The sequence below is a fragment of the Vidua macroura genome, chromosome 4 (genome assembly GCF_024509145.1).
Source record: "Vidua macroura isolate BioBank_ID:100142 chromosome 4, ASM2450914v1, whole genome shotgun sequence".
Taxonomy (NCBI): domain Eukaryota; kingdom Metazoa; phylum Chordata; class Aves; order Passeriformes; family Viduidae; genus Vidua; species Vidua macroura.
In genome coordinates this window covers 4,035,750-4,060,870 of record NC_071574.1, presented here as the reverse complement: position 1 = coordinate 4,060,870, position 25,121 = coordinate 4,035,750, and the positions used below count along the sequence as shown (strand labels likewise).

General features: G+C 50.6%; 2 protein-coding genes across 2 annotated transcripts; both read right to left on the bottom strand.

The window, feature by feature from the left end:
- Positions 1–10,956: 10,956 nt before the first annotated feature.
- Positions 10,957–16,061, bottom strand: LOC128806243 (ovocleidin-116-like). The gene is made up of 4 exons (XM_053975664.1): positions 15,298–16,061; positions 13,648–13,701; positions 13,413–13,505; positions 10,957–13,312 (listed from the first exon to the last, which is right to left on the bottom strand). The coding sequence occupies exons 1-4, from the start codon at positions 15,355–15,357 to the stop codon at positions 11,327–11,329; spliced, it is 2,193 nt and encodes a 730-aa protein (XP_053831639.1). The 5' UTR covers positions 15,358–16,061; the 3' UTR covers positions 10,957–11,326.
- Positions 16,062–18,256: 2,195 nt separating this feature from the next.
- IBSP (integrin binding sialoprotein) lies at positions 18,257–23,398 on the bottom strand. The gene is made up of 7 exons (XM_053975694.1): positions 23,080–23,398; positions 21,952–22,016; positions 21,822–21,872; positions 21,625–21,696; positions 21,384–21,437; positions 19,359–19,460; positions 18,257–19,063 (listed from the first exon to the last, which is right to left on the bottom strand). Exons 2-7 carry the CDS (start codon positions 22,003–22,005, stop codon positions 18,488–18,490), a joined length of 909 nt encoding a protein of 302 aa, XP_053831669.1. The 5' UTR covers positions 22,006–22,016; positions 23,080–23,398; the 3' UTR covers positions 18,257–18,487.
- Positions 23,399–25,121: the final 1,723 nt, after the last annotated feature.

The following is a 25,121-nucleotide window of genomic DNA, read 5'->3' as shown; positions in this document are numbered from 1 at the left end:
ATCTCTCCTGTGAAGACAGGCTGAGAGAGATGGGGTTGTTCAGGATGGAGAAGACTCGACTCCAGAGAAACCTTATGGCACAGCTTGGTTTTAGCATTCATCTGACACTGACAGTGGTCACTGGGACTGCCACAGGCTCACAATCACACAAGTTCTCCCCATAGTTTGTCAGGGGGTACAGAAAGACTTCTTAAGGAAAAACAAGCAGGAAAAGGCACAGAAAATTTGTCAGGCCAATCACTAAGGGGAGGTGGTTTAAACAAAGCATTGTGTGCAAGGGTTCTGCCTCATGCACCCCCATCCACAGGCTCTGTTGGCTTGTAGCTTCTTGCAGGTGCCCATTTCTCAGACTAAACATCTGCAGGCTTTGGAGAATCAGATTGACTCTCAGAATGAGCTGAGGTCTGAATTTCCACTTCTTGTTCCAAACACAAGGAAATGCACATGAATTCTGAGCAACTTGAGAGGTGTGACAGACTGCTTTGTTTCAGTACCATGTAAAACTTTTAAACTGGAATTTTCCAGCAGCATTCCAGTGCCATACTGACGAGTTATGAATCATGTTCTGTCTGTCACATCAGCAAGGTGTGTCAGTCCCTGCAGCAAAGCGTATTAAAGCTCTCTGTTGCTCACTGAAATGAGAGCAGGGTCCAGCCTGAGCAGTGCTCTACTTGTAAAAAAGAGGGGGTGAAACTCACACTAGTCACTGGACAACATCTCTCCAGTATAAGCTTTGCCTTTCTGGGAGCCTTTAGTGACAGCCTTCCATTGCAAGACAGAACAACCCCAAGTAAAAGTACTTCTCAGGCACACAAACATGGAATATCCAGCAGTGTCAGAAGAACACAAGTAGCTAACAGTAAGTGCTTTTATACGAACTGAATTGAATTATATCAGCATTTTGCTAGAAACTGGAAACTAATTCCTGTATGGTTTCTGCAAGAAGGGGAGGCAAACAGAGTGAGCCATGCCACATACCTTGACAAAACCTCCTCTTTGTGCCTGGCAGGGTGACACATCAGTGCCCCTTGCAGCAGGCTCTGGAAATACAAATCCTAGGTGCAGAAAGAGTAAGAAACAACATCACTATTGCCCTTCTGATACAAGTCACACCAAGGGATTGGTTAGCAGAAGTGGAGGATCAAAGAGAAAGCAAACAAGCTAATACCTCTTTTTTGCCAGATGACTCTCATCTTCTGGAGAGCACATCACAGGGGCTGTTCTAGACTGTCACCTGTACACAGTCAGCTGTCCCACATTGAGTTGTTTACAGCCTTAGGGCTTTATCTGCTCTTGAAAATGTTAGCTTTTGACCTGTGCCCTTACATTTGTTATATCTCTGAGCCCTTAAAAACCTTTTCTGTGGTCCTCGTGGCTATTGGAATTCTTCTGCAAACCCTGGGAAGCAGAATAGCTGTTTTGAAAACAATCTGGTACAGCAAGTCCATGCCAAAGCCCTGCACAGCTCTGCCTCCTGAGCCCAGCAGCCCTAGGAAGGCCTCCCCTTCCCTTCCCCTCTACAGTGCCCTGGATAAGGCTCTGACATGAAGCTGTGTACTGGTCACTTTGTCCCTGACAGCATGGTCTTTGAAACCATAGAGAGACCAAGGCTGACACCCGCTGCTGCTGAGGCTTTTGTACCATGGGCCCGAAGTATTTTATTGCTGTCATTAAAAGTCAAGTGATTTAATCTCACTGGTGTTCTAATGCGTACCTTATTAACTAAATCTCATTTTCTAGTTAACCATGAACTATCAGACTATTCATGCCTTTAAACAAGCAGGACTTTCAGGGATTAAGTGTGGTGCAGAGCTTGCTATGCCAAACCCACTAGCACCTTCCCTTCCTGTCAGGTGTGCCAAAGCAGCCTGCCCAGACAGCATGACCCAGGATAGTGCCTGGCCACAGACCTCAGTCCCTGGGGCATCAGCCCTTTGATTTTCCCCCTCTGGAAGCGGATGCCACAGCCAATGCAGAAAGAATTAAATTTTGTCTCCCACCACAAAACTCCTCCGGATGACACAGACGCCCTGCAGCTTCCCTTCACATGCCCGTGTGGAGAAACACAAGTCCACACCCCAACAAACACCTCCACCTCCCAGCTCAGGGGAGGTTTCTCTAGCTCTGAAAACCCAGGCCTGGGCAGCATTTGAGCTGCTTGGAGAAAGGACACAGACTCGTTTTTCCAGTGATGACAAGCGATGCTTTGCTCTTTTCTGGGATCTGGCTCTCTGTTTTAAGACGCAGCACTAAGTAAGCAATAGCAAAGGTATAGGATAATTTCTGTTAAAAACCTGCTCCTGGCTCTGCAAACAGGAAGCTAAAACTTCTCCACCTTCCTCAAGCACACCTCCACAAAGCCCCTTTAGTAGGACACACTGGTTAGGGCAGGCAGGACAACACAGAGGCAGGGGAAAGCACACAGGGCTTACAGGGAGGGTGTGCAGGGTGGAAACAGGGAGTGGAGACATCCTCCTCTGCTGGGAGAGGGCAAGAACATGTTAGACCATGTGTATCACAGCATCTTACCTTAAACATTCTTTTGACTTTTAAAGTACCCCAAACAGCCCCAGCCAGTGACTAAGGGAGAAGGCACACAGGGAGGTCAGAGAAAGGCAGAGTTTCCTGACACCCGTTCATTTCCAGGAGCACTTAGTCATTGCTGGGAAGTGCTGAGAGCAGCAGTTGTTCCCCAGGTCTTGCACAGAAAATCCCATCTTGCCCCCAGGCATGTGTCAGAGACTTTTTCCAGTGACCCATGAGAACTGGGAGGCCACAGCAGACACTGGGTCCAAATGAGATGACAAAATCATCATCATCTGATTGTGACTCACTTCAAGCAACTTAGTTTTGGGAAATTAGCTTGGAGACCAACATCCCTCCCTGCCTGTTAATGATTTACATCCAGAAAAAAATCTAGAATTTACATCCAGAAACTTTGGGTACAGGAGCTGTCTGCAAAACCTGGGGAGTTTTTCCAGGATCCTGAAGGGTCACTCCTTAGCTGCAGCGCGGACCTTTCCCTGCTAAGTGGAGTCAGGACCTGTATGAAGTAAGCTACAGGTCTTCAACATCAACTTTCTCATCACCAGTGTAGCAGTTATTTACTTTTTTACAGGGAGTCCCCCTTTACTTACTGTTACAGGGAGTTCTTGCACAGCAAGAACCACTCCTTTGCATTAATTACTATTATTCAGATGCATTAATGAGAAACAGGAATAAAGGCAAAAATTTTCCAGGCAGCAAATGAGACTCCCAGATATGCCAAGCTACAGCAGCACTGGGTCTCTTGATGTTCCCCCACAGCCCTCCGTACAGAATCTTCCTTTCACTTCTGTTCTGGCTCATTTCAAAAAGCATAAAATTAAGCATGGAAGCATAAAAGAAGCAGATACAATGAGTAGCAGACTATTGCACAAAACTGATATCCAAGGAATTTCATTAAGGGGTCCCTCGACCCCATTTGGCTGAGAATTTTGGACAGTCAGAGCAAGGAGCTAGCACCAGTTTACTCAGGTTGGAACAGAGAAGGTGAACACTGACAGAGGGCAGAGCAGGAGAAAATGAAACACCAGGGTGGAAATACATAGTGGAAAAGGCAAGGCTGGAGAAACAGCAGTGGGAAAAAAAGGTTGAGGGGGGAAATGCCAATAGGGCAGAAAAGCTAGAAGGCTGGGAGGGAGAAAGATTGGAGCACAGGTAACTGAGGAAACTGGAATGGAAAATGCTGGAGTCCAGGACATCCCTCTGGATGCCCTGGCTGTCTTGAGACCCTGGCAGGGGGCTTGGAGACCCTGGCATGAAGTCAAAAACACCTGTGGCTTCGATTTTAGCCCATGGAAAAAACCAACAACTTTGTATGAGGAATTACAAGCCACAAGGGTTTCAGTAGTGTAGTAGCTGAATTGACACAGGGTGAAAAAGTAGAATTTTGGGGTTTTTAGAATGTGGTTCAGGGGTACAAGATGGAGGGATTTGGGCATGTCCTCCCCTTCTTCTCCTTCATCTTGTCCTCCAAGTCTTGCTGTGATGGTGACACTTTTCTATTGGTTTAAGGTAGAGACACACTGTCCAGCATAGGTGATGGGTATTGGCACATTATTGTAAACATAGGACACGTAGTTTTTAGTATAAAATATAAACACCACCCGAGGTGACACACAGAATGCCATGGCCTCCTTGCTAGACAGAGCTCAGCAGATCAGAGAAAGGATGTTATAGATAAGGAAAAATAAACAACCTTGAGAAGCCGACCCTACACATTCCAGACTTCTTCTTTGTCTGCACGGGCTGGGAAACGAGGACTTTTACAATCTTGGGGTCATCCTGACACTGCAGACCCTGAGAGAAAAGGGGGAGAGAAAGCAAAATAATGAAGTGAAATCGACTTCATAAGGCTGAGCTGGTCTGCCAGAGGCCAAGCTTAAGCAGAGGGAAAAAGCATGGTCCCAAGTCTCCTTGTCCCCCCAGCACCACAGAGCCTACTGCACAAGTCTGTGGCAGTGGTCCCTGCTGGGGCAGCTCTGGCAGTGTCTGTACTCCTGCATCAACTCTGCTCTCATGAGCTTGATTGCTTAATTAATATATTACCCCCAAGAAATCAACTTTGCAAGCCCTGCCTTGAAGCTTGGTATGATCTGCACAAAAATTTTGAGTGTTAACTTAAATGCTTGTGGCACAAATCCTGGTGCTCATGCAGTGCTCTGGATTTCCACAGCTTGCCTAAGGGTGCCCCTGTTATTGCTGACATGTGCAGCCTACACTGCCATCAGGACTCCACTTAAATACAAGCCAACTGCAACTATTTTATCCAATTCCTCCCAAGGTGGAGAGCAGCAGTGCTGGCAAAGACAGAGGTAAAGAAACGTTGAGAAACTCTGCCTCATCACCAACCTTTTTAGTGTTCCTGGTGATTAACTCACCTCTCCTTTTTAACAGAGGGCAAATATTTCCTTTAGGTTTCTGCCTGTTGTTTATGTATTTAAAGAACCTTTTCTGGCAGTTTTCAACATCTCTGGCCAAATTAAATTCAAGCTGAACTTTTGCTTTTCTAACAGCATCTCTGCAGTTTTAGTAGTAGGAAGAGGTGCTCCTCATCAAAGATATGGGATTATGACCTGTCCTAGACAAAACGTGTTAAACATCTGATAGCTGATCCACATCACCACTTCTCGCAGCAGCATCCCCTGGTCCCTGCCAGACAATCATTACATGCTTCTGTTAGGTTTCTTTTCTTTTCTGTAAATTTGAAGAGGACCTTCCCTTCCAGTAAATTACAGCTTTCCTTTTGCTTTCAGGCCCGTCTGCTGCTCATGTTTTCACGCAGCCCAAGCTGCTTGTGTTTGGCTTTTCCAAGACGCTGACTGAGGAGAAGGTTAAGCAGTTTAGTGGTTGAGTGGCTGGTACAAAAACAAACCTACAGATTTCTGATCCAGAACACCAAAACAACACGGCATAGAGAAACAGCCCAGATGGGGCCAAGTATACGTGCTATTGCATTACACACCCCGGTGTTTATTTACAAAGCAAGCCAAGTCGGGCTGCCATCCCTCCTTAAACATGTACTTTTCATGCCCAGAAATTGTCCTTGGATCAAGTTTCTGGTAGGAGGAGTGTGTAAAGCAGCCATGCCTGCAGGATCTGTGGCCAGCAGGCTTCTCCAGCACATCTTCCCAGAGGTGAAACACAGGTATGAAGGACTTGTCCACAGCTGCTGTGAGATACCTGAGACAGCAGTGGGGGTTTGGCACCTGTGTTGCAGGCAGAGTGGGAGCTTCAGGCAAAGTTTATTAAGAGAAGCCCTCTCATTAAGTCAAAAGGTGTGGGAAGAACCCCCTTGCTTTTTGAATTCCTCGAAGAAGAGCTTAGTGTGGGATCCAGTCTTGAGCACCAGACTTTGTCAATGGTTTATGTCCAAAAGGTTATACAGGGGTAATTGAGCCTTTATACAACTTTATCCAGCAGTACAAAGGATGGCAAACCAAATATATTTATAAAAATGAAATGAATTATTCATTTAAATTGGTTGCAATAATAATAATGATGATGATTTTTTCAAAAAGGGGTTAATCAGAATAATTTACAGCTAGGTAGCTCTAACTACTAGTATAGTGCACTGGTTTTGAAGCAATATTGAAGCAGTTATAATAAAGCAACTATATTGAAGCAATTATGTTCTTAAGCTTACAGGCTTTTTAGAAGCAGCAGAGCTTCATAGAAGCTGGCAGTGCTCCTGTCATCAGCTGACAATCATCAATGGAACATTGTAACCAGGGACAAAACAAGGAGCAGCTTGGGCCATAAACAACGAATACAAACAAATTATTCTCAAAGAAAATAGTTGTCTTTGGATGTGTGCACAACCTGCTGCTCTTTCAACCTTCAAAGCACTGAAATGATGGTATTTTTAGCAAAATTGGACAGCTGGGTCTGTCCTAAGAAACAGAAGACTTCTCACCCCAAGCAGTGCCTGTTTCCCTTCCCCTATTAAAACACATGCTATCACAAGAACTACAAAGTTTACGCCTTCAGCATTTTCCCCCAAAAATCAATTACTACAGTGTGATGAAAAGAACAAGCACTTCTGACTGATCAAAACAAGGGTTTTATTTTCACCTGTTAAAAGAAATGTCTGCCTACCAGCAGAATCCAACATAGATGAGCAGACTTGATTATATTTAAATAAATTAAAATTTATTTATAATTAAATTCGGAGAAAATGGAACTTTATGCAACAAAAACTATATATACATAAAAAAAAAAAAAACAACCTCATTGTACCACCTATCCCCCCAAATCCATCTAAGACTGTCTTGAAAAATAGAAGTACTTATATATAAATGGGATGGTATTGTCCTGGAGTGAGATCTGTCCTACAGGTTGGGCAAAAGCTGGCAGTCTGAAGGGCAAAAGGGAGGCACTGACTGCAGAAGACATGGCCACACAGTGTTGACAAAATCAGCCGTCCACTTTGCACAATCTGGGAGAAAGGAAACCACAACATTAAAGAATTTGAGTTAGCTGCTTTACTGGAAGCAGGCAAATAGGACTTGGAGTATCTGCAATCTGTCAGTTACTGCTGAATACTGAGGAACACGTAGGTCTGGCAGTGCCTCCTTGGCAAGGGTTTCTCCCTGTGCATACACCAACAAGAAATAACTTCTAGAGCTCCAAAGCAAGGTCTGTGCTTCAAACCAGCTGCCCACAGCATCCCACATCAGCCAGCTTGGTTGTGCAGCTCCTCTTGTTCCCCATTCCCCTCCCACAAAGCTGGAAAGATGACAACAGGTGGGTCCTTACCCGTGGGTAAAAATCCATGCAGATCGGGCACCTATTAGTACCTACTGGCCAAGCACTAGGGAGAACAGAACCAGAAAGAACATGCAGCTGTTTATGTCACTACACTGAGGGTCACTGGCACATAAAATGTCACGTAATCTCCAGCTGCACTGAGCAGCCATGACACATTTCCTTTGGAGAACCCTGCATATCCTTAACTCTCTCAGTTTGCTGTATGTAATAACGAGCGTGGGTCTCACAGTGGAAAGAGCATCTTGGTTTTCACTGGGAGAAGGATGCAGTCAGGCACCCTGCTCTAGGATCTGAAGTATCAGCAGCCTCCAGCATTGGGCAGTCTATGTAGGGCAGCATTTATGTCCAACAGGTCATCAATAACAGCTTTGTAACTAAAGCATTGAACTGTCCTCTGGGAAGTATTAGTTCTAGAATGGAACAAGGCCTGACACTACAGAGTAACACTGCAGACAGCTCTGGAAAGAAGGACTTTGCTCAGGTTCCCAGAGAACCTCAGAAAGTGAGAAACCCACAGTTCACTGGCCAGAGATTGTCAGCTCTGTACTCTCCAAAATCAGGGGTACCCTGATGATCAGAACAAGGCCCAAAAAACAATTTAAGAAGGGTGAATGTAGTATAGGATGTTGTTTAACAAAGTATTCAGCTGCAAGGCAATTGCTCTCCAAAGAAACCTTGCAGACCAGTCTCTCTAAAGCCACCATGAGGATGCAGGGAAATAGGCAAGGATTACCAAAAGAGGCCCCAAACAGATTGTAATATTGGTTAATAATATTTTTTACTTATGTCACTGAGATTTGCATTTTACTCCATGTGTCAAAATGTGCTTTTACTTGACTATAGCAATGGTTCTGACTTCAGAGTATGTTTTCCAAAATGTTTACAGGGACGTGCTGGTGGATGGTCTATTAGAGACTGTTCAGAGTAAGTAAAAACATTTTTGAACCCCCCTGATAATAGGCAGTTCTGTGTGGCTTCTTCTGCAGAAATAAAACCCAAGTTTCTTATTGCTGGGGCTGCTTTTCACCCTCCTCAATGGCAATGAGGCAAAGGATGGAGGCTTTGGGGCATCTTCCATCATCCAAAACCTGGATATACTCAGACCCCCTGCAGTTGCCCAGCCTTGACTGCCAGCTTAGGAGCAGGAGGGCTGAGCACTGGGAAGAAGGGTTTGCCGGGGGTGTGCACAGTATTTCAGTCCCTCTCAGTCCCTGGTCTTAGGCATGGGATGAAGATGGGTCTCACTGAGTAACTACAGCAGGAGAGGAGGAGAATCATTATTGTACTGTAGCCATGCTCCGTCTCTTTTGAGAGGTGCTTTCAACTGCTCCCTCTGCCTGTCTGCTTTTGCCCTCCTCTGAAAAACCATGGCGTTACAACGGGGAAGGCACCCTTGTCTCCCTGGGCTGTTCCCGCTACCACCCCACAGTCAAGGAAACATCTGAGAAGGGCAGTTTGTGATGGGCACCACTTGCCCCCTCCATACAGCCAGCATTGATCTCTGTAGCTGAAAACATACAGTTCAAAATTCCATTTGAATGGTTCCTCAAAGCGCATCATTGGCTTTTAGACTTCTTTTAAAAAGCCTTTTAGCAGTTCTTTGCAACCCCTTCCTGCCAGCCCTCATCTGTTCACCCTTCACTGCAAGGAAAAAACAGCTCTCTGCTTTGCTCCAATACTCTGGGAAAATCTTTTCCTAGGGAAACGTGCAGTTTTTGTATTCAGTGGCCTCTTGTGCTATTTGGCAGGTGAGTTTTGAAAGAGCAGGACCAGGCAGCATTGTGGTGCTGAGCAGGGGACTCAGGGTGAGTGTACCAAAATACTGCACTCTCCCAGACATAAAGCCAGAGTCACAGCACAAAAATTCCAGGTGCTTTCGCAGCAAGTGTGCAAGGAGGTAATGTTGGTATGCCATTTATACCTGAACTAGCCAGTTTTATACCTAACCTTACCATTCAGGCAGAGCTCCCCAGGACCTCGGGGAAGCAGTGGGACAAGACGCCAGCATCAGGCAGAACTAGGCATCACTCGACAGGCACAAAACATTCCCAGCAACAGGCTTTTTATTCCACTAGATGGTGCCCAGCCCTTGCTTAAAGATGTTGCTTAATCCTTTGGACAAGCATATGGTCAGGACTGAGGATGGAGGGGCCTTGGTGCTACGCTGGGGTTCCAAACCCCTTAGTTCTAACCCTGTCAGCGGTGAGACCCCAAAACCACCCTCTTCATTTGCCAGGTAATTATGCTGAGCCCTAGACCCCCAGAGCATTGCCATAGTCCATAAATCCAGGGGTGTGATGTGCCGTGGCAGTTCTAGGGGTGAGCCATCCAGCCCAGACTGGCAGCAGCCCTGCAGCACCTGTTAGTCTGAGCCGGGTGGGCCAGCATGGGGGGTCCATGAGCCCTTGGGGGTCTTCTGCATGCTGCCCCGAGCCTGGGAAGCTGCAGGCAAATCCCTGCCACAGACTGCCTAAATCTCTATGTCCCTGCAGCAACAGGGACCAATCTACACAGAGCAGCTTCCCCAGAGACACCAGGACCTAATGTTCTGGTGGGGGCCATGGTGGGCACATGGAATTTTTGACTTTTCCTCCTGGAGAGCATGAGCAGTAGCAAAGCAGAGTCCCAAGAGCTGGTGGTAACTGATAGCGCCAGTGAGACACAGTGTCCTGGTGTTCCAGCATGAATCAACCGTGTATGATCCCTAAGTACCAAGTTGCTGCAAAAAGCTATGGATGTTTCATCCCTGGAAGTGTTCAAGGCCATGTTGGATGGGACTTTGAGCAGCCTGGTCTAGAGAGTGGCATCCCTGCCTGTGTCAGGGGAGTTGGAACTAGATGATCTTTATGGTCCCTTCCAACCCAAACCATCCTGTGATTCTGTGTCCCATAACAGGATCTCTCACTTCCCTGCATGCAGGTGTGCAGAGGGCAGGGAAGCAGGCACTCTGTGGGTATTTCACTGACATCGTGGCTGCTCCTGGCTGCTCCCACCTGCTCCCTGCATGGGCACAGCACGGGTGGTGAGTCCCCTCAGCATGTGCTGAGGCAATACCTCTCTCCTCGAGGCTCAACGCCTCTCCCAGTGTGCCATTCGCTCCGGTACGCTGCTGAACACGCCTGTTTTAGCAGCTTCTCAGACAGAAAAAGCAACTTGCAATTGCATAAACAGTGATTAACTCTGAGCACCACTGAGGGCATGGCTCCAGCATGTCGAAGCCCAGCCTGGCCTGTGTGCAGGGCCCAGTGGCAGGAGTGGCGGTGGCACAGGAGTGTTATGGTGCTCCTGGAAGGACAGTGTGGCCAGGAAATGTACCATCAGGAGGGCACGATGACGACTTCTTGCTGGGGGAGGTGGATGAACCGAGGGAGAGGATGCTCTGTGGGCCTCCCTAGCAAGCCCAGGGACGCCGGTGGCGCTGGGCAGGATCTGGTAGCATTTGATACCCCAAGGGAGGGATGTGTGGGGCTTGTTGGCCAAATTGCAGTCCCACAAGAAATGGCAGGGCCAGGGATGTGCTAGGGCCAGAAATCCCCTTATGCCCAGGGAGCATGCCCACCCGCAGCACGCTGCTTGTGGCAGTGACTGCCTGAAGTCCCACTGCAAACACCAGAGTCAGGAGATCCTCAGGTACAGAAACGCCTTTATTTCTCCAGTAGGCTGGAAGTGAAACTGCGAGGACAGAGGCTTTTTCTCACTGCTTCTTTAGTTGCTTTGCATCAGTGCACAAACACCGCTACCCTATGCCCTGTAGCATAGCTGCTGTTCCCTGGCTGTCTAGCACAGCACACTCGTGCATTCCTGCTGCTGTGCCATGCGCAGCCTCCCCCGGATTAACAGCAGATCGCGTGAACCAGTGATTTTTGGCTCCTGGGCTGTGAAGCACCGTGTGCCCCCAGCAACCTGCCCCTCACCCAGGCAAGAGCAGAGCCCGCAGCGGGGATGCCAAGGGAGAAAACGTGGGACCCCCCCAACTCCGCCGCTGGAGCCTACCGGGGTGGATACCGGCCGTGCCTCAGAGGGGCCCCTGGATCCAGCGGCCTTGGGGGTACCCTGGGGATCCCCACCCCGAGGGCTGCAGTCCCGTCTGTCCACTCTCGCTGTGGCTGCCCCGGTCCCCCTCGGAGGACTGGCTGCTGTCGGCGCTCCCGAGGCCGGGGTAGGGGCCCTGGGGGCCGCCGCCCGCCCCGCCGAGGCTGTAAAAGGCCCGCTCGCGGACGTGGAGCTCGTCAGCGCGTTTCACCTGGTCCAGCTGCCGGCTGCGGCCCAGCGTCGCCATGGTGCCCGGCGCCCCAGCTCCCGGCCTCCTGCCACGGTGCCCGGGCAGGCGGCCGCCCCTGGCCCCCGGCACTGCTGTCTCGCTCTCTCCTCCTCGCCCCCGCTCCCGGCCCGTGCCCGCTGCCACGCTGCCCGTGCCTTGCCCTGCCTGTGGAGCGGGGCTGGCTCCTGCTTTCGTGGCATGAGACCTGCCCCCGGCATCGCCGTCGTAGCCACCAACACTTGTCTGGGCCCCGCTCGATGCCCAGCCGCTGGGTTTCCCACTGGGGGATGGTGCTATGCCCATCCTGGGTGTCTTGTCCAGCCCTGCTCCCCCTGGACGGACCCTCATCCCTGTCCCGGGCCGTGCTTCCACACGGGAGGGTCTGGAGGTGGCTGTCCCCACTTCCCCACTCCCTCCCCTGCCCAGCACAGTGCCCGTGCCTGCCTTGTGGCTGCTGGCTGTCACCGACGGGGTGGTGCGGTCCCCCTCGGTAGCAGCCGGGCGGATGCTGGCCCCCTTGGCTGGGGCAGTAATAGTGGCCTCCATGTCACCCCAGTGGTGGGGGGCCGTGGTAGCCACATGGTCTGGCTTCCCCTTGGACTTCTGCCCCTCTCCTCTCACCTCATCATCATCTTTCCCATGGATTCTGGCCACTGTGGGGCTGGTAATGTCACCACTAGTGACCGTCCGGGGGACAGGGGTTACCAGTCCTCTATCAACACCAGTGCTGGTGGCACCTTCCTCATCCTCTCCAGTGAGACGGCCGTCCCTGAGGCTGCTGGTAACGCTGTCCCCGCGGGTTGGCGCGGCTGTGGTGGCCAGTCTTTCAGGCTGCCTGCGGGCAGGGATGCTGTCATCTTCATCACCACTGGGTGCCGCAGTGACGTCCAGCCTGCGGAGGGGCCTGCTGCTTCCCACAGAGGGGATGCTGCCATTCTCCCTACCCGCTGTGACACCAGCCCGGGTGGTTTCCTGCTCCCCCACCTGGATGTTGGCCCTCCTAATGAAGATGTTAACCTCGTCATCCTTGCCTGGAGAGAGCTGGGTGAAGCCGTTGGCCCTGTCTGTGCTGCCCAGGCTACCACGGGTGATGGTGACACTGCCTGAATTGGGGATGTAAGCATATTCATCCACACCTGCAGCATCCACTAGGACATCCTCCATCTTCTCAGTGACAGAGGAAAAAGCAATGCCTCCTGTCCCTGTACCCTGCTTAACACCCTCCTGCCCTTGGCCAGAGACAGTGGCCTCCCCGCTGCCCTCATCCCCTGCCCCTCTGGTAGTAGGAGCCCTCCCCCTCCCATCAGTCATGGCCTCCCCCACCGGAACCACCCTGGGGGCACCATCATCCTTATCCTCACTCCTGACACTGGACCTGTTCCCCACCACAACCTCACTGGGGCGTTCACCCTGAGGAAGAATGGGAACACCGCCGTCAACCTCCACCACCAAATCCAGATCGCCGCTGCCCTCTGAGCTGGATGGGATGGGACCCGTGCCACCACCGCTGCCACGCACTTGTGTGCCAGTGCCAGGGTGAGGACTGGGACCATCCCTGCTGATGCCCGGGGTGCTGTGGTTTTTAGGTTTGAAGACAATCCCATACTCGATCACTTCAGTGCTACTGTTGTCACTGTGCTCTGGGGCCGCCCCAGCCGAGCCAGCCGGTGGCTCTTGTCTGGCATTATCTTCGTCCAGCCGGTGGCTGGGGATGACACTTTGGTGGTCAGCCTCTTCTTTCTGTGCAGTACACACAAGGGAGAGGTCAGGGGGACGGATTGCTGCTGGGGGCTCCGCAGCCAGGCCAGGGTCCAGCAGTGTCCCCCGGCCACCTCCTTACCTTTATCTGTGTCTGGTTCCTCTGCGTTGAGAATGCGTAGACATATTTGAACATGTAGAAGCCAAGCTTGGCGTTGCAGCTTTTCAGAAGTATCTGGTGGGGGGAAGAAAATAACCAAAACCCACAATTTTTTTATTAATTGCATTGGCAGGAGTTTCCCTTTCTGTATCTGGCACTGCAGTAGAGTCCCACGAGTACCCACTGAGGCCCCAGGAGGTGGCAGGAGGATACATACCCGGTGCTGTCCCACACAGTTCCCAGCAGCTTTCCTAGGCAGCGGCGGTGGCACCTGTGGGCAGCAAAACACAGGCAAGAGCTGAGACATCAAACACTGCCTCAGCATACAGGCAGCTGCCAGTGCCCACTGCTGACCATCCACCTTTTCCCACCTTCAGGGAGGGGGGGGGGGGGGAACTGCATTGATAAGCCAATAAATCCCCAGGCACTACCTGGGGTGCTGACTAAAAGACAGCAGTAGCAGGAAAGGTCAAAATCCCATTTCCAGGGTCCAAAAAGTATTGTGAATTTTGCTACAGCATGTTTGTATTGCATGCTAGCTTTCATAGGGCATTATTGATAAATAACAAATAATCTTTTCCTGGAGACTGCTGCAGAGGATTTTATCACAGAGCATTTTTAATACACAGCACCACTGCTCACAAAAGAATGCTCCAGCTTATTGCTTGGATCTGCCTGTAATGACAGCCCAGAGCTGGTTAACTGGTGGATTTTCCAGTGTTTACTGAGCTACTGAGCAGCAACCTCTGTGTCCTCACGGCTGGGTTTCTGTACATGCTTGCAGGCTTCCAGTTCTCCCTGATTATCCTGGCATCTTTTGGTGGGTATTGGCTAGTGCATCCCCCAGGGTTGGGGGACCTACTGGTGGTAGCATCCTGTGAGCCCCACAAAGCCATTTCAGGCATTCCCTACATGCCAGAGTGAGAGACAGCCCCATGGAGGGGAGTCCTCTTTGATTTCAGAAAAATTAGTCACTGAAACATCCCAAGCCCAGCTGAAGGGGCAGGAACACACCCCAAAGCATTGAATATTCCCAGGCTGTTTCATTGTTTTTGAACAGTGTCAAAGGCTGGATTACAGCTCTGGTCACACAGCATAGCACTAACTTCCATCTGTGCCCCTATCTGAAAAGCAAATCTGTGCTGATTTATTGCCTTCCCCCGGGCTGCTCTGCTACAGACCGGCTTGTGAGAGTTTGCTCTGTAGGGTAAAAGACGCAGGGGAAGGGGGTAAAAGACACATGGGAGGAGCCATCTCAAGGAAGATGGGATTTCCCTCCTCCTTATCCTGACAAAAAACAAGCCTTTTCTAGGAGCAGACTTTCACTCTAGCTGTGTATTTAGTAAGATGAGCAACAATTATGCAGGACAAAAATGGCTCCTATTATATTCACCTTAGTTTGCCCTGGTTTTAGTTAAATTTCTCAAAATTTCACATTAGGAGAGTTGGAAAATAATTGTGGGTACCCCTCTGACCGCTGTTCCCCACACAGGTAAGATGAGCATCCTCCCCGCACCTCCTTTCTTGTGGTTTGGCTCAGGCTGTTCACAGGCCAAAAGCACCGGGCAGATCCCAGATCCACAGAAATCCAGGAGAAGAGGTACAGCCACCCAGACGGACACTTGTGCAATGCTCTGATTGCCAAACTGAAGGGACATGCTCAGCCACCTCAGTGCTAATATATATATTTTTTTTTTCTTCTGGGCTCACCTCTGCTGTTCACCTTACTCCCTTCCCCAAGCAATAGAGGTGGTGTACACAACTACAACCCGTGTTTTCCCTCTGCTGAAAGCATGCCAAGATGTACCGGATAGCACATCTCACGCTTCCAGCAGTATGCTGGGAACCCAGGAAAAGCCATACTCACTGGTGTGGCGAGGGCTGTGCTGAGCAGGCACAGGCACAGGCAGACAAGGGATGTTTGCATCTTGGGCTGCTCCTGGAGGTACAAAGTGAAGCATTGCTGCTGCAGTTTGTCTTCCTGGGACTTGTGGTCCTCAATAGTCCTGGTTAGCAGCAACCTAAAAGCTCCTGCTATCCCAAAGCTCCTATGGCAGCAGGGTTTTCCAGTGACCTCAGCTTTTCCCAGGCTTTGTGGTGGCCCTCGGCATTGTCCTGCCTCTTTGCATCCCTCACAACAAGGGCAATGCTCTCACCATATGCTGAGGGCGCAGCCAGCAGCTCCGAATGGGAGCTCTGACACCGCCTAGTAAAACTGCCTAACTTCCTCTGTCAAAGCAGCTTGGGTGGATATTTGCCATAAATGTTCCCCCAAAGTTGCTGCAAGCTAAGCTGTTCATAAATCCGAATTAAGAAAGCAGCAGGCTTTCACAGCACTAATAAATGGCAGCAGGCAATATCTCCACTGGCCAATAATTCTCATTTCACCCAACCACCCTTGCTTGGGCTTGCAGGTCCATCCCAGTGACTGAAGCCACACTAGTATTGCTACAGGAAACACCAGAAGGAAATTCATGCACAAGGATCAGCAGTACAAAAGCAATGTAAGCTCAAGAGATGTGCACAGCCAAGGATCTGGATGTCCCCATCCCCATTGTGGCTTGCCTAGAGTGAAAGCAGGAGAAGCCTGGCTCAGGGACAGCAGAGCTGAAGGGCTAGAGAGAGACAGGGCAGGAAGCTAGGTAAGAAGATTACCTTTTCTTGTCGGAGGCAGGTCCCAGGGGCAGACTGTGGAGCCTGTGCCCCCTTTGCTGAAATTTAAAGTTGGCCCCGGGTGCACAGAGCCAATCAGCTCCTGCCCAGGGACATTTGTCAGCTCTGGCAGCACTCACAGATAACCAGGGGGAGTAATTTCCAGCTAAAAATGTGTTTGTGGTAAAAGACAGCTATCAAATGTTCCACCTGGCTGGATAAACAGAAAGCATAGTTTATAAATATCTGTTCTGAAGGCAAAATTGCTCAATGATTAGTGCAGATCTTAGTGTGGCACCCATCCAGCTTGGTTATTGATAAGAGGGTGCGCAGTGGGTCTTGGCTTGCTCGCTGTGACCAACATGGGAAAGCCAGCAGGGCTGCAGAAATGGAAGGGCAAGATCCAGAGCCAGGCCTGGTCCTGGCCCTTTGGCACAGAAGGGCAGTGTTGGCCAAGCTGAGAGCCACCACCATGGTGTGTCTTCTGACACTTGCTTTTTGGGCTTCAACCTCAACCCCTCTGAGCTAAACCTGTGCAAGCGCAAAATAGAAGAGTGGTAAAAAAGAAAAAAATATGTATATTTTCCCATGCACTGCTTGCACAGGTCTCTTTGAGCCCAACTTCATTACAAAGAAGTGCTACAAGGGTGTGCACAATGTACAAGCCCTCCTTCTCCTTTTGCTGGCATTGCTGGTCACCTACACCCTTGCCAAGAAGGGTTCCCACTGCTGTGGCCAGCCTGGCTCAGGCAGTCACTGCGGTGGTGGTGACAGCAGCTCCCATCCCACTCTCCACTCTGCCCTAACCCAAACCCTGGGAGCTGACATGACTCCCCATTATCACCAGAAATGCTTAAACCATCAGCATCCAGCCTCAAGCAGGAGCAAATCCTGGAGCCAGCAGGAAACTGACCCTTGCCACCAGCCAGGGAGTGGCAGTCAGATGCCACCCCACAGGGCAGCCAGCCCATGTGCCTTGGCTCCTGGAGGAGAGCCTTTGACAGATGCCCGAGGGTTGACGCACATGGGACTGGGCTAGGCGCCCTGTAGGAACGGGACCCAGCCCCTGGCAGTGCCAGGGCCCTTTGTCCATGCCAGTTCCCTGACGTATCTGGGCACCCCCTGGGGATGTGGGTGATGGAACTCTTGTGTTCCATCACACCAGCCATGAGTGCGTGCAGGGCTCCTCAGTGCCGCCATAGGGATTTGTCCCCAGGGGTGCCAACGTCGCAGGCAGCACCTCCTGCCTCCCCAGAAGCTGCAGCCTGGCTTTGGCATACATAAGTACTTTTGTACAATGGCCAGCAACTTGCTGATACAGGAATAGACTAGTTCTGCAGTTGGACCTGCATCAGGAGCTGAACTCAGGTTTCCTTCCTAGGAGTTCAAGAGCAGCGCAGTACCTAAACTGTGCATGAGGGCCATCACTATTCCCAGATGGTGGCATCTGCCTGGAACCCAGTGGGATTTGTTCTATCCCTATCCATAATGCAGATCACCAGTTGGCCAGGGACACACTCCTGTTGAGAAGTGACCCTGAGCAGGAATCCTGAGGACTCCCAGCTAGGCATCCCCATTGCTGATGGAGGAGGGGAGTGGATACACCACTGTCACTGGGACAGCCCTACCTTGCTCTGGGAATGAGGCTGTGTGACAGGGACATTTTAGGCTGCAGTACTGGTGTTCCAAGACACACATCCAAGTTGCCCAGCCTTGCATCCACATGCCTGGTGCAGGGACAAAGCAAAGCCCTCATTACAGGGGTGTGCATCTAAAGCTAGTGATGCACAGAAAGAGAAATTAATGGGTTTACCCTTATTGACATTGCCTGGTGTGTGGTCAGGCCATGGGAGGCACATTACCAAGGAATAGAAGACATGATAAAGTTATCACTGCTCACGTATTGGAAATTCACATCAACTTTACATAAAATGTGGCTGTAACCCCACAGCAGTGTCCCTAAGAGCACTATTTCATTTTTCAGAGGGTACTCTACAGAAGCTTTCAATGTTAGCCTTGCTGTTCCTCCCTCCTTTCATGTGCACCTGAGCTGGAATAACAAGATTCAGCCCTAAGCATCACAGGCAACCATAGCCCCTCAGCCCCTCACCAAGTGCCGTGCTGCTCCACTGACCCTGGAAAACTTGGCAGCAAACCTTTTGTCACCAACAAGCTCAGTTCAGTTGCTTTATTTCATTTCATTTCATTTCATTTCATTTCATTTCATTTCATTTCATTTCATTTCATTTCATTTCACTTGGCAAGATACAAAAAAAAAAAAAGCCTGGGACGGAGCCAATGTGCATGGAAAGATGCCTGGCATCCCCTCTGGCATGCGGTGGCTCCACAGAGCTTTCAAATGCACCTTCCTGAGTGGCTGGGGCTGGCAGGGCTGTCCCCCCTGCTCACTGGCTGTAGTAGTAATCCTGGCCATACACATCGTAGCCGTGCCCTTTGTAGTAGCCGTACTCATCCTCATAGGCCCGGTAGCTGTCCCCGCGTGCATACTCATCCTGTTCCGCGTACCCACCCTCAGTGGTGCCCTCGTCCCCCCGGCTGTGGTCCCTGGCTGTCACATCATACTCCCACAGCTCCCCAGCTGTGGTGCCATCTGTGGTGACATCTGTGGGTCCCCCGTCATCCATAGTGGTCGCCTGTGTCAGACCCTCTTCATTGGTGGTGCTTGCAATGGTGGTGGCTTCAGCTTCCTCTTCCTCCTCCTCTTCCTCTTCTTCTTCTTCTTCCTCCTCCTCCTCTTCCTCCTCTTCCTCAGCTTCACCAGTGCCCTCCTGAGCCACCACAGTGCCATTGCCATGAGGTCCAATACTCTCTGTGGTATTGGTGCTTGTGCCATTGACACCATTCTCATTCTCATCTACTTCTTCGTCCTCCTCATTCTCCTCATTCTCATCACTGTCTTCATTTTCAGAGTCTTCCTTCTTGCTGGCAGTCCTCTGCCCGATCCTTTGGCAGCCCTTGCCCTGGCAGAGGGAAGACAGCACAGCATTACTCGGATGTCAGGAGGCTGCAGCTCCATGTGGAAAGGGGCAGGTATGGGCACAGCTGAGCATCCCCCCACACATTGCATGGCAGGACTGTCTTTTTGGGGTACCCCTTCCAACCCCAGGTTAATGCCCAGAGCTTGGTCCAGCTATAGGTATTTCCACAGCAACCCCTCAAGCAGAAACAGGGTGCAGGCCATCCCATGGGTGCAAGCAAGCATGCAGTGAACAGTCCCCTCCCCATGGGTGCTCCCTCTAGCTCCCCAGACCACACCTGCTGGGGGGATGTGACATCTCCTGTCAGTGCACCTTGGCAGTCCTCAGGGGCTACTCCAGCGGGGTGTCCAGCTGCCTTGGTGCCAGCATAAAATGGCTCCTACAAGGACAGGGACAGGACAGGGCAGGGGGTCAGCAGCTGGGGTGGAGCTCAGGCCTCCCAGCAGTGAGAGGGGTACAGAGCATCCACACAGAGCATTTGGGCATTGCTCTGAGTTCCCTGCTTTCCCACAGGTCTTGTTCCAGGCTGAAATGTAGAAGCTGCAGCAGGGCAACTGGAGCTGTGCAATTATGTGGTGGTGGCTGGAGTCGGGTGTTTCCATTCTGGCTCCACGTTTTGCTTTGCAAAGGTTTTCTTCTGAAGTTACCTCCCCCAGTTTCCAGTAAACAAAGAAAGCCACAGGCACACTACATGCGGACACACTGCATGTCGTGTGTGGACGGTCAGTGAGAGCGTGATGGCTCAAAGCCAGGCGTGAGCCCAAACCCCACCAGCAATCGGCCACTGGCAACACTTGGCCCCAGAGATCAGCAGCAGAGCTGGGGTGTATCAGCCGTGGGGTGCACGGCTAAAAAAAGGGTAAGGAATAACCCAAATGCAAACAGAGCCTGGAGCAGACACTGGGGAACTGGTGGGGCAATTCACCCAGGGCCCAGCCGGGGAGGTGGAGCTTGTTGGCACCAGCAAATGAGCCCAGCCATGGCAGGGAGACCTGGGGTCAGTGTCATCGCTGCCCTGGGCAACCCCTGCTGCTCACATGCCAAGACCAAGGACGGCTACCTGGGCATTTTGGGCCACATCAGACCTTGAAATACAGGTGCACCTGCTGGCAGAGAAAATCCAGGCTGCTCTCCTCTCCAATAGGAGAGCCATCAAATTGCACAGTGCAGCCAGCTGTGCCAGTGGAAGCGATGCTCCCTATACAGCAGCCAATATAATGCTTTTTACATACCTATTACTGACCTTGGGGCCTTTCAGCACAATTCATCTTGCTGACCACCCTGCCAGTGAAGGCACATCCCTGCATGGGAACAGCCACTGCTCTGGTGCCCTCAAAATGAAAAGGGCAGACCTAAAGAGCAGCTACATTCCTGCATACCAGTTAATTTCTTCCTGAGAAATGAAATTCCACCTTTTGCTGCCCATCCCACTGCTCAAATTTATCCCTAGAGATTGCAGTGGTAGGGGAGAGAAACAGATAAAATGGAGCAAATTGCAGGGAGGTGCCAGGGCTGGCACAGGGGCCAACCCCATGCTATATCCCAAGCCCTGACAGGTCCCCAAACCGGGATTCCCCAGCTTTCATTAAATAACTTTTAAAAAATAGAAAAATAAAAGACTTGATTAGGTGTGACACACAGGATTCTAAGCATACCAAATCCTTATTTCAAAGCACCTGTGTGCCTGAGACCAAATGGACTATTTTTGAGCATTTGCAGCCCGATGAGGCACAAAAGATCTTTGTAACCCCTTACATTTAATTTTGGACCTGAGTTGGCTCTCACAACTACAGAGGTGCCCAAGCTCACAGTAATCCAGCAGACAGGAGCAGCTTTACCATCTGACTGGTACAAATTGGACTTTCCCAATATAGCATCACTCCACAGACACACATGCTGAGCATAACTGGATTTTCCGTAGGGATATTCTCAGTGCCATAGGGGTAACAGACTCTGAAAGAGGAAGGTAAGAGGAGTTCCTAACAGCACCTTCTTCCTTGTGTGAACCTCCCTGGTTCTGTCCTTTGGCCTGTCCTGCTCCTTTCTGAGCTGCTGGAAATGGAAACCCAGAGAATTTGTCTCAGGGTTGTTTGGTGCAACCCCTGCCCAGGAAGAAAACAGAAAGCAAAAGGAAAATATCACCAAAAAAAAAAGGGTCCAGAGTAGAAAATCCAGTTGTATCCAGAGTGCAAACCTGTGGGAAGTCAGTGACCACAAATGCTGATGAGCAGAGACTACAAAACCAAAGAAAGTTCCCAAATTCCCGTAGTTGTTTTGCAGGCTGCTGGTTTGCCATACTCACCCCCTCTTCCTCCTCCTCTGAGCCATCCCCCTCTTCCTCAGATGAGTCACTGCCCTAAGAAGAGGAAAAACCAAATTGGAGGCGGGTGGGTGGGTTCCCGGTGGTGTCACAAATACAATGTTCTGTGTCCATGCCCACAGGCCATGCCAACAGGGCACAGGCCATGCCTCTATCTCATTTGGGCCAAAATCTCTGCATTTGGAGGGTGCCAAAGCAGCAGCAACCCCTCGGAAGCACCCACCTGGTACCGTCGCTGCGGGGAATACACGTAGATGTATTTGTACAGGTAGTGCCGGTGCTGGCTCTTGAAAACCTACCAGGAAAAGGAGGGGGAGATCCCATCAGTCTGGGGTCTTGGGTAGAGGAGCCACCAAAATGTGCTCTTCCTCAAGATCAGCCCCGTGTGGGACTAGGCACGCAGGGTGGGGGAGACCCTACCGCGTTCTCTTCCGAGTCATCCAGCTTGGGTCGCCGCAGCCAGCTCTTGACCTGGGGGAAAGGGTGGGTTGGTACACGCCCCACAGCACTCCTGGCAAGGCCGTGGGGTCCCCCCTCGCCTGGCACTCACCGAGAAGGTGCACGCCATCCCCACCAGGCAGACAAACACCAGGACACTCCTCATGGCTGCTGTCTCTAGGAACACCAAAACACACGGAGGGCTTGCTTTTCAGCTAGAAAGCAGCAACACCACTCCAAACCATCCACGTGTCTGTGTCCACATGGGTGAGTGGGGAGAAGAAAGGCTGACCTCCAGCCTTTCTTGGTGAGGTCACCCAACCCCTCCGTAGACCCAATTATTTCTTTTTCTTCTTACTTTTAAAGATCTGCCTCAACTTCCATGAATAGGTTTTGTTTTTTCTAGAAGCTACAAAATACCAGAAAAGCAAGTTTCACCATGTAGTGAACTCAAAGCTTTCCTGGAAAAGGATGACTTATTCCTGTTTCCCCATTGCCCTTAAGGGAGGGGAGAAAGCCAAGCCCCACTGGAGATGCAACAGGAGCAGCTGGGAGCACTGCCCACCGTGGCCACCCTTCCATAGCTCCAAGATCTGCTTGGGCTTTGCCCGGGAAGCAGTGCTCCTGGGAATTACACCACAGACAGTGTAACCTCACTGAGGAAAAACAAACAAGCAAACAAATAATGGAAAGAATTGGCTTCACAGCCTGCCATTGGCAAAAATAGCAGTGGCAAGGCACCAATGCAAAGAGCCCCACACAAGCTTAGCTGGAGGAGACTTAGCTCTGGGCTGTCTGAGCTGCACACCCAAAGCACCAAAACCCAGCCTGCCCTCCTGCATCAAGGAGAAAGGAGCACACTCAATCCTTCCAGCAGCACCCCAGCCTTCCCCCAGGGAACAATGCTCCCAGCATCCCCCTGAGCTCAGTCAGGCCCACTAACCTACCTTTCTCCTACCCTTCCTCTGCCTAAACCCAGTACCAGCTGTGCTTGTAGGGAATTATTACATTTATCTGTGCTTGAAGTTTGCTTCTTTTTGCTTAATTCAGGCTATACAACAAACCTCACAGCAAGGCTCTGGATGCTCATCCCCTCCACCCAAGTGCTTCATGAAGCCACAGATCCAGGAAAGGACTAAAAGCAGCACCCCAATCCTGCCAGCAAGCTGACCCTCCCATCTCCCTGCAAAAAGCAGACATCAATGCACAACCCAGCTGGGAAAAGCAGCAGCAAGCTTACCCTGCCGCAGCACGGAGAGCTATCCACGGAGTCAGCTGGCACAGATTTCCTCCCGCTGCTGCCCTGCTGGGATATAAGGTCTGGCTTTGCTCCCCCCAAGCCAGTCACCGCCCTGTCCGGAGTGACGCCAGCTCTCCAGCATGCACCAAAAACCCTCCAAAACTTCAACGCTGGCAGATTTGGTGCACAAACATAGCGCCCCATGCCTCTGCCAAACCCAGAGAGGTTTGCACTGCGCCACTTAATTGAGGGTCTGGCCTCAGATGTGCAGCTGGGAGGCCAAGGTATAATAACACTTGGGGTTTTAATTAAAATAAATATTGGGAAATCTGTTCCTGGGGAGTGTCTACCTCCCTTTTTGGGAAATTCTGTCACTGTTTTTTCAAGTAGACAAAAAGACCGACCTCAAAAGCCCAGCCCCACAGCCACTTGTGCAGAGCCGTTAGACCAAAAAAAAAAAAACAACCTCTCTCTTCAGGATGCCTGCAAAGGCCTTGATAAGGGCAGGGAACAAAAAGGGGACTCAGATACAGGTGTCACCAGTGCCCCTTTGAGAACCATTTCCGCTACAAAATGCATGTCTGCTTTGTTTCTAATGCCCTGCAAACTACACAGACCCACACAGGGGCCAGCCCAGTCCCCTCCTCTCAAAAATCAGGCATTGCTCATCTGAAATCTGTGTATGTCCCCAGCAAAGCAGAATAACTGCCTGGGAGTGGGGGGGAAATGGAAAAACACCATCCACATGTGCACTCAAATCACACTGGGGACCTCGGTGACAGGATACAGCAAGCGGATGCTGCTCCCTGCACCCACCTCTGCAGGGATGTCTTTTCTCCTTTACCTATATTTATCATTTCCTGCTTGAATTTCATCCACCCAGCTCTCCAGTGCACCTCTGCTCTTTCTTTCCCAGATTTTTCTTGCACTCCTCAGCAAAGGCCCCTAAGCTCCTGCACATCTGGGCTGCAGCAGTTCAGGGAATGACTCCTCACCAAATGCAACTTTGCTTCCTGTAGTGGCAAGGAGAGCTGCAAATCCCACTTGATGCTTTCAGAACTACAGCCTGAGAAGGAAGAGAAGGAAGAGAGGTGCTGAAAAATAAATGCCTTCAGGCAGATCTGTAATGGTCAGCTTAGCCAGTGGTAAAACTGTGGTTATTTAAGACAGAAAAATCCACTTTGCCATGAAATACCTGAATGTTCTTCTCAAAATTAGCCTCAACTACATGCAGGGGAGCCCAGAAGGTACAGGGCTGCAGAGGTACATGATGGGGATTTGATAGTTGCTGATGGAACACTATGCACATAACTTGTTTCTGGGGATGGAGAGGTCCCCCATAGCCCCCCGAGGGTCCCTGGCAGCAGACCATGCCACATGCCCACCATGCAACCCCTGGGGCTGCAGAGCACAGCTGCCCTGTGGGCTTCAAAGCCCCTTGTGTCACTGTGAAGAGTCCTAATTATAAGGGAGGCCTGGAGCTGGCAATGGCTTTCAGCTGACACCTTGTGCCAGGAAAACCCACACACACACAAAAAAAAAAAAAAAAAAAAAAAAAAAAAAAAAAAAAAAAAAAAAAAAAGAAAAAGAAAAAACCTCAGCCATGCAGTTCTTTGGTGCCAACGCTGCTGTCCTAAGCTGCCTGGCCTAGGAAAGCAGTGAGCATGTGCCCGGCTTTGAGCTTAAAATTTCGTCAGGGCTTGGGAACAGACAGTCCTGGTGGGAGGCAATTTTTAATGTAATTAAAGGGCTTCTGCTCCAGGCTGCTTAAAAAAATTATGGAAAACTGGCTATAAAAACACATATTTCACCCAAGATCCCTAAAAAGCACCAGGATAATTAACGTGTGCCGAAGTGCTTTGTGCAGCCAGCCCCTATGTTTAGCTCCTGGAGTGGGTGCTGCCCAGGCAGGCTGCCAGCAGCAGCAACCTCACCAGCACCATGGTGGGAGACCAGCAGGGAAATCAGCCAGCACATCCAAAACATTTCCATTTGAAATTTACTTTTTTTTATTACTTTAAAAATAATCACATGGCAGGCGT

Bases quoted from the DNA above. Each gene is read 5' to 3' on its own strand.
- LOC128806243 (XM_053975664.1), bottom strand. From the start codon at position 15,357: ATGCAAACATCCCTTGTCTGCCTGTGCCTGTGCCTGCTCAGCACAGCC. The intron at 13,702-15,297 runs GTGAGTATGGCT...TGCTGCCCACAG, and splicing joins GCACAGCCCTCGCCACACCA to GTGCCACCGCCGCTGCCTAG. The intron at 13,506-13,647 runs GTATGTATCCTC...TCCCCCCACCAG, and splicing joins ACTGTGTGGGACAGCACCGG to ATACTTCTGAAAAGCTGCAA.
- IBSP (XM_053975694.1), bottom strand. From the start codon at position 22,005: ATGAGGAGTGTCCTGGTGTTTGTCTGCCTGGTGGGGATGGCGTGCACC. The intron at 21,697-21,821 runs GTAGGGTCTCCC...TTTTCCTGGTAG, and splicing joins ATGACTCGGAAGAGAACGCG to GTTTTCAAGAGCCAGCACCG. The intron at 19,461-21,383 runs GTGAGTATGGCA...CTGTCCTTGTAG, and splicing joins CAGAGGAGGAGGAAGAGGGG to GAGCCATTTTATGCTGGCAC.